Source organism: Convolutriloba macropyga, chromosome 6 (assembly GCF_964194025.1).
Source record: "Convolutriloba macropyga chromosome 6, txConMacr16.3, whole genome shotgun sequence".
Taxonomy (NCBI): domain Eukaryota; kingdom Metazoa; phylum Xenacoelomorpha; order Acoela; family Convolutidae; genus Convolutriloba; species Convolutriloba macropyga.
The window spans coordinates 25069536-25084663 of NC_134473.1; the positions used below are offsets into that span (position 1 = coordinate 25069536).

Genomic DNA, 15128 nt, shown 5'->3' on the forward strand with positions numbered 1-15128 from the left:
TTACAACCTAGCTAAAGAGTAAGAAGTGTGGATACTACTATAGTAAATACCAGTTGTGAGCCATAAAAGCATGACTTTATGCTAATCAGACTGAACTTCGGCGCATGAGTATTTTTTGCAGACTATCCGGGATAAGTTTAAGCTGGGCGAACGCTACGGCTTCATTTTTATCTTAATGTGGATGAACTGCGCATAAAAAAACCTAAAATACACTTGATATTCAACGATTTTGAACTGAGTGTGTTTTACTATTGCTATATGCTGATATATCCAAAAATTAATCGACAATTTCTCAGCGGCTCAATAATAGACAATTTCTCATAAAACTGTTATTCAGGTTTAAAACGTTTTAAAATCACTATTGTAGCACACTTCTCAGATGATGGTATGATAACACTTACCCAAAAGTTAGTGAAAATGGTGGGTATTTAGGTTGTCACAGCATATAGTTCTCAGCAATCTGTATGTTTTTTCAAAACCACTAAAATAACCCGCAATTCTGCTTCTAAAATATTTTAACATTGGACAAAACTTGACCTTGTAGCAACCCACTACTGTACCGCCAACAACAATTAGCACAAGTTTTTAGGGCTGAGAGGACTCGAACCAATTTTCTCCAGAAACAAATTTTAGCGTGTTAACCTTTACACCACAGCCCTACAGTTCTAGTACTTTGACGATTCATTGGGACTGATAACACCAGATGGTGGTTTTTACAACAGATGGTGGTTTAAGCAGGCCTTAGTTTAAGTTTGATGTTCGTCTTTCTCCACTTTTCAATAATTTTTCAAAACCAAATCTGACTCCTTCACATTAAAATTGAACTAAGGTACGCGAGATGCAGGCAATGAGCTGAAAAAATTGAAGTTGAAAGTTTCGATGAAATTAAGTAAAACTTTTATTTGCTTCAAGAGTGCTTGCCGCAATACTTTAAAGGACAGGACTACCTACGATCAAAATAACATTTCATCAAAAGCGAAGATGGTCCGAAGGAGAGGCTATTAATTATAAATATAATTCTCAAAAGGATTTCCGCTTTGCGATATACCACTTAGAAATGGAAAAAGAACTCATTCAATATCGTCGGGGCATCAAACACTTTTGCTCCAAATAATGATGGATGCTCTGGTTGCGTTACGGTAAATCACATGTCGAATGACACATGCACTACAAAATGAACAAATGCACTGCAAGTTGTTTTGCTGTTTCTGATCAATGGAGTGGAGTTTTTAAGACTCGAAGAGTAGTATTGGTATACTGTGGGTTTTTTTTTCCAGCTGAATCTAGTTTGTTCGTGATCTGAACTTCGACTTCTGCTTTCGAACATTGCACTTCAGCATTATCTTAGTATCTAACAAAGAGTTATTACGAACTGCTGGTTGCTATTGTTGTAGCTATCGCACAGAGCTGCATTTCGCAGGTAATTTTGGCGTGATACATGCGCTTATTGCCGTTTTTAACTGGTACCTTAGTTGCATTTGTATCATAATACATATAATAGTATTAGTGCGACTGCCTATCCACAACTTGCTTCTGGTGTGGCGACCTTTCTGCATCTACGCCATGGAGAATGACCTGCGATCTCCAGGTTCGGGTTAGGGGGCCAGGAGGGGCATCGTCAACATCGGAGAAAGGGGCAAGAAAGGCGTATTATTCTGTGCAGTGTGGTCGTGTTGGACTGATGGTATCAACCTATGGGGCATATAAATTTTGAAATAATCGGTCCACTTTCTTTTTTAAATAGGTTATGGATCAACTGTAATTGGGATCAAGAAAAACAGTTTTATCAAAGATTATTTTGCATTTAGGGTACGACTGTAGGGTATTAAATAGGAGTTGAAATGATGGCAAAAAAACTAATCCTATTTAACGCGTTCATCTTCCAATTTTTCAAAACGTGGCGCTTCCAAATTGGCTTTGTGCGAATAAATAAATATCAACGGATGAGTGACAATTTTACCGAAAAAAAATTATGTAAAAGGCTCTCAGTAAGTATAGTCTGATGAATTGTTTCACATACCAAATAAAAACTAGATCAGATAATTTAGATGACCCACAAAAATGTGTCTGTCTTTTCGTAATTTTGCTTTTTTTTGAAAATTGCTGCCACAAAACTAATCACTACTTTTAGCGAAGATCATTTTTGCTTTAATTTCTTAAAAAACAACAACAACAGCTAATGATATGTTTGTCCAAAGTGAATTTGTTCACTGAAAATTCCTTAAAAAATCAAAAAGTTATTAAACTAAAGTTTTTGTAATCATTGATTTTTCCTTCAAAACTTTCACCTCTATTTTTTTTAAAAAAACAATATAATCTTCTTTTTGTCTTCTTTTTAGCACGAGAAATAGAGTTTTATAGCAAAACAGCCAACAAGCATACTATTTAAATTTTGGTGGCTCAGATTTATCGCATTTCTCTCTCTCTCTCTATTTTACTTTCATCCTCTAATTTGTCACATCAAAAACTTAATTGAACTAAACTCCACCTGTTGCACTCACCAATTGCATTTTTAAGTTGACAATGAAACATCAATTTAAACCAAGAACAATCATAACAAGTTACTGTGCAAAAACTCACGTCCAAATCGAATGAAGTTATTTTCAAAATTGTTCTGTAAAAGTTTGACCATCGGACAAGCAATGAAGTTATCCTGCTAAACTAGTATTATAATCATGTTCTCGCAGAAATTAGGAGCAAAATTTTATGGTTCCGAATTTTAATTTCGTTAGATTTCCCTGTACTGGCAACACTCAAGAAATCTTGCAGTGAAAAGCGCACTTTGCGCCAAAAAAAATCTCCATTTCAGAAGCAAATTTTTTGTAGTAAATCTGAAAGTAGAAAATCTAGTTTAAGAAATACGCCTCAAAAACTTTAGAGAGTACACAATTGGGGTAGGATAGTTTTTCAAGTAACGTAAAATAAAACATAAAAACAAGCTTTAAGTAATAAAGGCATCTGAAAATCTTTCTTCTTAGAAGTACTGAAAAGTTTTTTTTAAAAACCATTAATAACGTAATGAACTACTGAAAAACCTCTTCCAAAATGTTTGAATAAAGATTAGGCCTTGAAAAATACAATTGTGTAAATAATGAGATTCTTTCCTCCAGCAAATTCCGGCGAATAAAATGGCAACTTGATAAAAATTTGGGCGCTTTGTAAATGTTGTTCTCAATGGTGCTTAGCTACATCCCAATTTTTTATTTATCTTTCCAAGTCTCATAAATATTTTCAACTTGTCATTTTTGTTTTGCAATCTTTCTAAAATATAGGAAAGTTCTTAATGAGTTTTAAGTTTTTGCTACCCGCCCTAGGCAACTCAAATGGTTTCTCCATATTGTGAACTGTATATTGACTGTTTTTGGATCCTCTAGCAAAACAGAAATTTTGCACTAATTTTTGTTAAATTTTCACTTTAAAAATGGCCGTAGTGCTCTTTAATCGTTTCTAAATTCGTTTTTTGTTTTACTGGCATTTTCATGTGCAAAAATTTCTTAGTTTTTTTTCTTATTTTCAATTGCTTAAGAATTTATATGACAAATGCAAGCTCGAGACAGTACAATTTCTTGAAAAAACATCATTTTGACTATATTTTTTCAGAACAATTAAATGTGTTTTTTGTCTGCAGCATCTGACTTACGTCTATCTAAACAAGCTGAAAGCTTCGAATTAAATAGATTTTTTTTAACAGTTTCATTGAAAGCAAATCATTGTGATCAAACATACCAAAATACTTTTCGACCTCAAAATCAACTGTTTTCCGATATCGAAGAAAATGCAAGTTGTGTTTCCTTAATTAATTGTTTCCATTATTTACTTTCTTTACATTGCAACTTTTTCAGTAAAGTTAATAACTCTGGATAAATAACATTAACTGCCGGTAAAAAACATATGCGGATAATTAACATCTGCGGATAAAAAAACAACATCTTAAGCTTGATAGATAACTTTTTACGACCTTCTTTGAAAACTGGTAATGCTCTGGCAGTTTTTGGCAAAACGTTCTCTTTCATTCATTGGGTTCAAATTTAGCTTCATTGGTACTTCAATGCTAAAAGTAAAGATCATTTTTGTACGTCACGATTTTTTTCTGTCAGTCTGTCACAGCTTGTGTTTTTACCGGTTTCCAGTTACAATTTTTTTCTGATAAAAGTCTTTATTTTTTTTACCTGCAATGTTTTTCGTGTTTGCATAGTTCAATATTTGACGTTGGTCCATTTAAGTTGCCTTCGTTCCAGAAAGCTGTATAAAAAGAGAGCCTGAAATCACGGAAGTGCAAAAAATTAAGAAACCATTTCATATTCGGCTATCTTCAAATATCTCTCAGATGCTTTTTTGCCTTCTATTTTGAATTATCTTGAAGTAAAATATTGGGGGAGAGCCAAACTGATTTTTTTATTTCATCTTTTCACAGTTTTGCTTGTAAAAATTACGAAAGCGTTTTAGTTTTCCAAAACACAGAATCGATTCAAATCGACATCAAAAGGGCTGATGCGCTGTTCCTTGATTGTGATAAATCTTAATACCAAGGAACCAGTGTTGCATATATAATCATGGCTCGTTTTTTAGGCTTTTTATCCTCGTTATCTTCCAAGCGTAGTGGCGCTATTTAATTTAATACACAGAAATTTGGCAGTATAAAATTGAATTTTGACTTTTGTTGAATATGGCACAATGGTTTGCATGCAATTGGGTGTATCATGCGTGATGTGTTTTGGTGACACGAAATTTTTCCATTGTTTCCCGGTGTGATTATTCCATTGACGCTTGCAATCGCACAAATTGAATAGACAGCATTTTGAGTTGAACGCTTCGCCAGTTTTTATGTCTGGGTGCTTTGATGTGTTTATTGTTCATAGATAAATTTTACAGTTACTATTATAGCAAATTTTGGTGTAACATAATTTTGTCATTCCAATTTGTCAGACAATATTAATGCCGCCATAAATTTCACTCAAATTTAATCGACACATTTCTTTTCATAACAGTGACCTCTGTTTAGTTTATGCTTTTGCCTTGTTGCTATTGTTTAAAATTTACTATTATTTTGTAATTATAACTTAATTTCAACTAGAGTTTGTTAAAAATAATTCTCGAAATTATATTCAAGTTTGTCAGAAAAAATCCATATTTCTCAAAGAAAATCTCATTACGACAACTTATAAGGTGAGTGGACTAGCTAGTTAGACAGATAAATCATTCAAAAATTGTCTATTCAAAATTACCATTGTTCATTTTTTAATTTCTGAGCTTCTTAAACTAGAACTGAATCAATTTCTTTTTTTTTGCTTTGAGGGGGACATTTGTTTTGCTAATAGGTGATTGATTTACTTACGGCTAAAACAATTGTGGGCGGTGTCATAAGAAGTCACATATAGCGTACAGTACTTTAACTAGAGGTGTTTCATAATTTCGCTTTACGTTTTGTTTGTTTCATGGAGTTACGGGAACCCTAAGTTTATATTATGGCTATTGGAATTGACCTTGTTTTTTACATTATTAGAGTATGAGAGATTTGTGAGTTAAAAACTCTGTATTTTGTCAGAATATCGTGTAAAACTCCAAAAAAGAAGTCAAATACAAGCAAAAAGTTTAATCGCAAGCAAAAGTTCAATCGAAATTTAAAGAAGTGGCGAAACAATTAAAATCGTAGGCTATTTATTGAAAATGTTAAAAATGGCCAATTAGGCCTCTTTTCAACGCCAATAGGATCTGTCGTTAACGCGATAATGTGACGGGAAACCAAAAACAACCTGGAAGTGTAGGGCGATGTCCAAAAAACAGATTTTTTTTTAAAACTATGTGTCAAAATTAAAAAAAAACAACATGAAGCCACTAAACAGATTTTTTTTCACTTGAAATAAGTAATGATTTTTTCAAATGAAAATAAGATACAAATTGACTGAAATAACCTTGAGGAATTCATATTTTCAAAAATTCACTGATGACAAAATCAAAAAATTTACAATAAACTTTTTCAAATTCCCAAGATTTATTGGTTATTAACTGAAAGCTTTTGATTATTAAAATATCAGTTCTCTAGGTTGTCATTTGGATTTCATATTTTTGACACTCAGCGATAAGACAAGATGAAAAAGAAATGTATGCAAAACTCTATAGTTCATACAAAATTTTGTGAAAATGGGCTAAATAAGCAATTTTTGTCAATTTTCATGAAATTTTAAAAGATGGAAATTTAGCCAAAATTGTAGGTTAAAATTTAGCAGACAAAAGTTTGGTTAAATATTTCATCATCTCTTGGTTAACTTTAAATGTATCACCAAATGCACTTTCGTTGACAACTTTAGCAAAGTTGATGAAAATGTGCGCAATAATTACTCAAATTTGTTTTAAAACTGAATCCAAAAACATGAATGATTAGAAAATGCAAAATCTTTTTAAAAAATTTGACATTAATAGTCTTTTTACAAAAAATTTTTGATATTGATATTACAAATCAACGAAGCAGTTTGAGTTATAAGAGGTTGCAAAAAGTTGAGAGCCGTGTCATCAAATATTTTACCGTTCAGCTGATCTCTGAGCACCGAACTTCCGGATTTATATTCTGGTTCTCCTCTACTAAAAAAATTCTTTTCAAAAAACAGCTGAAAAACTATTCAAACTGCAAACGCGAGATAACCAGCTGCTGAGATTTTTAAATTAAAGTTGACAGAACTGCTTTTCTTTTCATTTATCGGTTTGTACCAAAATTTTGATGAATGAAATGTTAAGTGTTCTATACTGAGTTCACAGTGGTCAAATCAAGAAATGTTATCAATCTTTTTTATGCTATAAAATTTTTTTCATCGCATCCCGTATTTTTTTTGAGTTCACAGTTATTAAAATTCTTCTTAAGTGTCTTACTGTATCGATTAGGACAGCTTGTTTAACCAAACAATTCTAAAATGTTTTGAGAGCAATCTAGAAAGACATGATTGTTGTTTTATTCGAAAGCACTTCAATCTTTTCCATTTATAATTTCTATGTTCAAACCTAAAAATCTGCTTCCGCTCTATCAATGAAAATCTGGGCCTGCTTCACAAAATTTTAGACTTGATCAGGTTTGATATTTGGACGATATTTGGTCAGAATAAAAAACGTCTACATGGTTTCATAATATAAATAATTTATTTTAAAGATTTTTCAAAATTAATTGAATTCTTTCCAATTCAGAACTTCATTTATTTCGCATGGCGGCGGTGTATGTACAAAGTGGGTGTTTGGGAAAGGTGTTGAACAAACATAAACAATGCTGTTAACATTTTGTTGTTTTTGTTGTTTACATCCCAATGCGATTCATTCCCAAGGCACCCCTTGCACCCTTCAACTTTTTCAATTCTTTCCCTAGCGCCATTTTGCCCTCTCTCGGGGCTCTTTTCGCAAAAGTGAAGAATATATAGAAATGTTAGGTATTATTGGGAATAAAGAGTGGGTGGGTCTATATGTCGCCAGGTACGCTATATATGTGAGTGCATCTATCCATCTATCTATCTATCTACCTATCTATCCATCTATCTATTTGGTGGTATGGTCGTCTTAATAAGGTGGGGGTTTTAGATGGGTGGTGTTTATTGAATTAAAATGTTGTTCCCATCTCACACCCTTTCATTCACTCTTTCATTCATTCCTTCATTCATTCACTCACCACTTCTACGACTCAAGTCTCTCTCTGTTTTCCTGCCCAGCTGGTCCAATTAACAGAATTTTCCACTTAGAAGATTAGTAAAATGGACGAATTGGGTCATTTTTGCCAAGTGATACAGATTTGTTGTCCAGGAGTTTCCAGGAGTTCGGAACTCTCCCAGATCCAAAATTTCCGTCGCTTTTTAGAACTTTGTTTGCTGCATTTTAAAAAGCGCAGCATTTCTTCGTCAAGCATTATTGTTTCGAAAAAAGCGTTTTTTTGCGTTTATTTTTTATTTTTGCGTGCGCACCTTAAGTTTTTGAGCTCCCGTTTTATTGATTGACGCATGATTTGTTGTTTATTGATCCAAAGCTTTAACCTGTAATGAATTGCTGATTATTTGTAAATTATCCGTGATTTATTTTATTCATTCACGTCATTGTCATAACTGTGTCTATTTGTTCAACAGTCGGTTATGGGAATATGTGATATGGAATTGCTGTAATGTTTGAAGCGGCAAAATAGAACAAATCTATTTATGAAAAGTGATGCTTAAGTAACTGTGATCGGGAGTGAAGTAGCAGGCATGGAGAGATATGGAATATAGAAATACTAAGAGAGGTAGAGGGGGGAGCGAATAAGGGGAAAGAGGAGGGAGAGAGTTGAAAGCTTTTTTGGGCAAACTAAAGACAGCTAGTAAAGCCCGGCCGGCGGCTTAGGTACATACCAAAACATATATACACAATCAATAAGCATACTATACCAGTAAACATAATCTGTCAATCTCTTATACAAAATTTCTCAAATATTTGGTTTTTGTACAAAATATTTTTTTTAAACGATTGGCTTGTAACCGAAATTACTGAAGTTTTTGGCTCATCCAAGTCTTAGTTTTTCTCATCGAAAAAAAAATGATTGCATCAATGAAATAGAGTTAATGCTGTAATTTTGACTATTAATGATATTGATAACTGAACATCGAAAACAATGTCTATTTAAATTATGTCATAATAGTTCAGACGTTTGCTTGACTTTCTCAGTATTTTCACAACTCATACTTTGAGCTCAAGATTCTTATGTTGAAATCGGGTTAATTATAAAGCAAGATGCAAGAGTCCTGGGAATTTTGGATGTGACCATCGCTATGGGATAGAAGCCCTCATGTGATCAGATTCGATTCATAATGGAGGATGCATTCTGCTAATTGGCCCATTATGCTAAGAGCGTTGTTCTGATGTAGCCCTGAAGCCCCATGCAGGGTGTATCATAAAGCTCTCCCACTGAAATTCACCGCCCCATGTTGATTGAGCTTGGCTATTGTATGGGGCTTAGTTCCGCCTTGCTAAACCCTCTCACTCACCAAAGAACCCCCACCCCCAACCCCAGCACCACCACCTACACCTCCACGGTCACCGCCACCCCAACCCGACCCGACTCCAGTGAATATAACTATTACTAACTAACTAAATAACTGCTACATTTAACCAGTTCAATAGAGAGGGAGAGAGAGAGAGAGAAAGAGTTACGTTTTTATGCATAATAATATATATGTTGAAATTGAACTGTAACCATATAAATCTTTATTCACAATCATTGTCAGTTATTACTAAAAGTTGATAGGAAATAATTTGTAAATTTCGTTTACTTATCCTGACAAGTATTTACTGGGAAAAGCCGCCATGAAGTACTTAACTATACAACATTGGTGCAGTCGCCGAAAGGTACATATATATTGCCAATGTCCCGGTACTGTTATTATTGTATGTAGTATCAATGATTATAACTAACTATTTATGACTAGGTATTATTTCAGAACATATTGCTTATTTCACGTCTGCTTATTCTGTATCGATTATTGGTTTTGGGCTAATCTTTGTTCATTACGATAATGAGAAAAGGGTCTATACAGTTAACCATATACAAATACACGTGACCACCTAAGGCTAACTTTGTGAATTTAGCCTTCTGGTTAGAAATAAAAGAGGCAGGCAGACATATGCAGAGAACGGGCAGAGAGAGGGCAAAGAAAAATCTGAAAAGATAGCAAACAACTTGCCTTAGTTCCATCGCAAAATTACACCCCCACAAATAGTTGGAAAATAGCTGAGACAAACTTTTCAATACACACGTGAAAGAGATGTGTAAACATGTTTGTTTACTACAAGGTGTTAAAATAGAGACAGATTTATTGCCGCCAGACATTAAAAACAACCTATTGTAGTCTTTAATGCCTTTTTGTCTTTTTTTTTTTCGATTTCACACCAATATTTTCTCACAAATATTTTTTTCTAAATTCAATGTATTCAATTGGGTCCATGTTTTTTTGTTATCGTGTTATTGTTTTTCAGCGACCTTGTAAATTTCATATAAGGTCAGCCGACCGAGGAAAAGGGATGTTTGTTCATTCCTCAAAAATTGGTAATAATTTTTCCAAACGGTTGGTACAAAATTTTAATTTATGTGAACTAGCAATAACCGGTTATTATTGGAGGGATTAAGGGGCGGAAATATTTTAAGTAACAAGAGTGAAAAGTTATGAAACAATAACAATATTAACACAGCTTAAACTAAGTTGAGCGGTTTTCACGTGAACAATAAACAAAGTTTGAGACATTAGCGGTGTGTATGTGTGTAAATTGTCGTCAATTTATGGAATAGATTAAAACCGGTAGGTTATCTAGTCCTCTCTCTCGCTCTCCTTTTGTGAAGTTTGTTTCAACTCATTTCCTAGAGAGCTTATTTGTCAAAACCACTTCCACAAATCCCGGCTTAGACTTGTTTCCGGTCTATATATGCCCTCTCCTCAACTAGTCATGGTTTTCATTATTATTATTATAACAACTAACTAGATCTAATAACTAAACACTGCTGATAGGACCCACTTTTCTAAAACACTCTTGCTGTTTAAACTAGAACCCTTATATCGCAAAATTACCCCGAACATTTTCCCTTCTGTTTGTTGGGAAAATTTCAACTGTTACTTTGTTCACAAAAACTGATACAGAAGTCCTCCTCATTTTTACACATTAATTCCAATCCATTATCCTCAAATATCCCTAGAAAAATCTATTATCCTCAAAATTCACTCAAGAACGTCAATTGCATTGGATTGGTCTCCAATTTATTGAAAACTGAATTTAACAATTTCTTGATATCATTCAAAGTCTACCGGTATTTAATAATTTATTAATTTTTTTATGACACTTTGCTTTATTAGAGCGCTTTCCCTTTTTGCTACCTAGCCTATGTGATTTGCATGCCGCCTTTTCATGTTATCAAAAATAATAGAAGGTAAAAATTTAATTTTTTGGTCATAGATATTATAAAGACTTTGTTTGGATAACGCCCTTTGTTACGGCACTTAATATTGCAACAAGTAATTTGGACGCCCCAATGTTTTTCCTGCACACCAGTTACTGATAGTTATTAACTAGTTATTGCTAATCATAACTTGTGTTTCCAATTGTATATCTATTTCAGCTGCAACCAGCCATACGGATCAAGAGATTGGAATGAGGAAGACAGAATTTTGACAAGAAGGGTTTTCAAATCGCCCAGACTCAGATTAGCGGAATTTACATACCCCAATTTGAGAAAACCAAAGTCCAGAATGTCAGTAGAGGAAAAATGCGAAGAAACTTAGAGTTGTTGTGTCAACACAGCGGGGGAAATTAGGTTTACGAAACTAGCCTTTGACTATCTTCATACATTCAAGTCTGTGTCAGATTTGAAGTTAAACGAAGCTTGTTTCTTTTATGACTTTACTTCATATTTTGTTACATATTGATTTCTATGAAAACCAGAAGCGGTGATTAACTCAAATATTCTTCAATTTGCCGATACAATCGCTTCTTAGAACTGGACGATAAATTTTTATCTTTAACTCGGAATTATTTCGCAGTTACTGCTTGACCATAACTTGAATTTCGTGGTCCATAACTTTAAAATCTTGATTTACAATGGTTTTCAAAAAGTTACAATGAAGTATTTGATACAAAGTCTTTAAATAAAACCTTTCAAATGGGGTTTGGCAAATTATAAATTATCTTTATTTTGATGTACCTCTGACCTTTGATAACTCCTAAACTATTTGGAATCATTGGTTCTTTTGTTTGTTGTTATTTAGTTTCTGCATTATTTTGGGTTTATCTGATCACAACAGCTGTTGTCTACCCGAGCAAATATCGGGCACAGCAAATCGTACAACATGCCAATCAAACCAGACTGTTTTGCAAATTATAAACTGGATATTAACTTAGTTTATTCGAAATAGAACAAAACTCAGTGTTGGCGATATCATGAATTGTACATTCGCTGCCAGAAAACCGGTTCAATCTTCCCCAATATGCATTCTCGCGGTTTGAACCCAGCATTTATAACCCAGGTTAATAGTGAAAGTCATAACTTATAACTAGCTAGTTAGTACTTCATAAACAATTTATAACTGGACTTGGTCTGCAGAGATATAACAACCAGTTGTGAACTCTTCAGGTAATTTGTTCTGAACATTGTCAACCCGAGCCTGGGGTTTACTTTGATAATTACACCCCTCCCCGCTTCCTTCGGTGCGCCTGAAAACAATGTTTTCCCGGTTCTCCACCCCAATTGTTCACGCTTGGTGGGTTAACCGACACCAGTTATAACTTCTCAGTTATTACAAAGAGTCAAGGAGAGCTTCCTAGCAGATGGTGTGAGTTAATCTACAGTGACGGATCTTTTTAATGCTTCAAATGTCACTTTTCATTAAAATAATAAACACTATGTTAGTCTTACCCTTTATAATCCCACTTTTGCCCCGGTCTTTATACCCCCTTTATGTTTCCTGCCCCGCAATCGCAATAGTGTTTATCATTTTGCTATCTCTAAAACGTTGCAAAACGGATATCAGCTTAGCGCAAGCTCTATTCTTACCAACTTCTAAAGCCGCGACTCTCGCATTACGTCAAGTATTTGTTCAAAAGTTTATTTTTTCAAACCCACAAACCATTCTTTATTCTGATAGGGTCCAATTAATTTTTCACCTTGTCCTTTTGAAAAGTTATTTTGCTATAGATTTTTTCCTAAATTTGTGTTCAGCCAAAAAACTAATTAGACCTCAATCTAAAGCTTTCTTATCGCACCTAAATAGCAATAGACAGTCAAATAATCAGCCACCATTTTCAGCTAAAATTTTGTTAGTTTCCAACAATTCAAACAAGCATTTACGCTTTTTGCATTTTATAACTATCGCTGCAGCTAGCAATAACTGGTTATTAGTACCCAGAACTTGTAAATTTTGGTATACCCGGATCAACTTTACAATTATTCTGGCACAAATTCGATCACAAAAGGTATCACATTTGGAGTTAAATCCCAAATTTAATCCATCATGTCTCAAGGTCAATCGACTGAAACGGACAAAAGGTGTGAACAAACAAGTGTTGTGTCTTATTCTTGCCCTCAACAACCAAAAAGCACTTTATGTATTTCACCGAGCAGCGAAAGCCGAAACAAATAACCGACCAGCCAATAATTATAACCGCGTATTTCTGCCGAATTTACTTCGAGTTATAATAATAGTTACGTCACGTGGGCTTGGACAATTTGACAGTGGGTTCCGTGCGAGGTTACCATGGCAACAAAGGACAGGTGGCAAACAATTGAGCTTTATCATACAATTATCAGTCACATCTCTTCTTTTCATCACCCGTAAGTTAATTAACTAATTAGTGATTAATTCTAAGTTGTTTCGATCAACAGGTGCAAAAATGCAACAAACTACTCTATACAGGTTAGATTAACTTCAGGTTAGAAACAAACCATTCAATATTTTAACGAATATTAACCAAGTATTATTTTATTGCAAAATCGGAATCAGCATGAAAACATACCCGAACTGACAGGTAGGATCTATTTTTTTAGAAAAGTTTTATCTTATTTAAAAACTTATTAATTTAAGTGAACATAATTATATCGGAGCGTACGTAAGCATGTAACCATTTGGTTATATTTTTTGAATTGTCATACTTCAAATCTTCGAAAAATAAACTGTATATTGGTCAACGCTGAGTAACTTCACGTTTTTCCTAACTAATATGACTAACAGCGACAGGGTGTTGAGACAAGAGTGGCTAATAGGACTGTGTTCCTGTTTCGATCCATTTTAATTTCCTCTCTCGTCACCCCCAACCTCAACACTTTTCCCAATATCTGCATTTTTCGCACCACCTATCGTACACGCATTGATGATCTTTGCAGCAGTTGCTCAATTGTGCTGAACTTAATGGTTGCAACCTCAAATGAACAACTCAGTAGACAAGACAAAAGAGCAGTTTCTCGTCTCCATGCAATGAATTATTTCATGTGCCAATGATAAAACCCAGTCCAAAAGCTTCTTTTTGCTTGTAGAAGCCTCGGGACTAAACAGCATTTTTGCCATTTTGTTTTTGCCTAAATTTAACTTTTCAATTAAATTGAAAAACTTGAAAGTTATCGCAGAATTATATACTTTAGATGATGTCAAAACTATAATGAAATAAAAACCTATTGAGTTTTTGAGACGGTGGGTTTTCAAAATCTGAATAGTTAAAAAAGTGTCAAAAGAAGTAAATTCAAAAACTTAAATGATTTGATCCAGTTGTTGACAATTTATGTAAAACATTTTTCAGTTAACCTAATTTGCAATTGGAAAACTTTGAAGTCGTCAATGATTTTAAGTAAGAAAAACAGGGAAAAATGCCACTTGATTTTTTTTCAAAATTTGTTTGCTTTGTTCGTAGTGAAAAATTGGAACCTAAATATTTCAATAGTTGCCTCCTATAAAAACTGTTAGAACTCAAGAGAAGAATGGTTGTCTATATTATTCTGAAAACTAATGGAAATAAAGATTTTCTGCAACAGTTTCAAATCTCGATGATTTTGATTTTCTTGTCTGGCCAATTTCTGTAGTATTAATGTGTCTAGGGCAGATGTGATAAACTTAGGACCCATGCTTTTTTAATGTTTTAGAATTATATCAGATTTTTGGGGTGAAAGTTTTTAAAAATTTAGTTCTACTTTGTGGATATTTTTATACCAATAAATTTATTACAAATTTCTGTTCGTTGAAAGTATCTTTTTTTAAATTACTTTCAAAAAGAGAAGAAGTCTTTGCCCTGCGTTCGTTCCTTCCGTTTTTGAGATAATTGAAGACAATTGGCTTGTAAGCGCTACGGATTGAAATTTTAAAAGCAACCCGTCACTTTTACTATATCTTTTTTCTCTATTCCAAGAGATTATGCACAAAAAATAGCATACAAGATCTGATATTTTTGTGCACTTCTCTTCAGTTTTCTTACTATTTTGTCTAAGAATCTACAATGAAATTATTGCAACTTTTTTTCCTGTTAATTTGGATTTAATTGTGATTATCATATCTTGATCAGCTGATTTTATTATTTTTTTTAAAAAAGCATAGATTGATTTTAACTCAGAGAAACGCTTTATTAGAATGAAAAATAAATAGAAGCTTTCGACGGAAAAATTT

The 15128-nt window shown here is 33.6% G+C and overlaps 1 protein-coding gene across 7 annotated transcripts in view; it reads left to right on the forward strand.

Moving 5' to 3' along the window:
- Positions 1-15128, forward strand: part of LOC142341591 (uncharacterized) — a 499295-nt gene that overhangs the window by 43934 nt on the left and 440233 nt on the right. For 6 of the 7 annotated variants that reach the window (XM_075392645.1, XM_075392646.1, XM_075392650.1 and 3 more), the window contains exon 2: positions 11105-13312. In XM_075392645.1, coding sequence (XP_075248760.1) covers positions 12346-13312 — 967 coding nt within the window. In that variant the 5' untranslated portion in view covers positions 11105-12345. Of the gene's footprint in view, positions 1-9326; positions 9346-11104; positions 13313-15128 lie in introns of those variants that run through there. The other variant, XM_075392647.1, reaches the window with a different exon arrangement.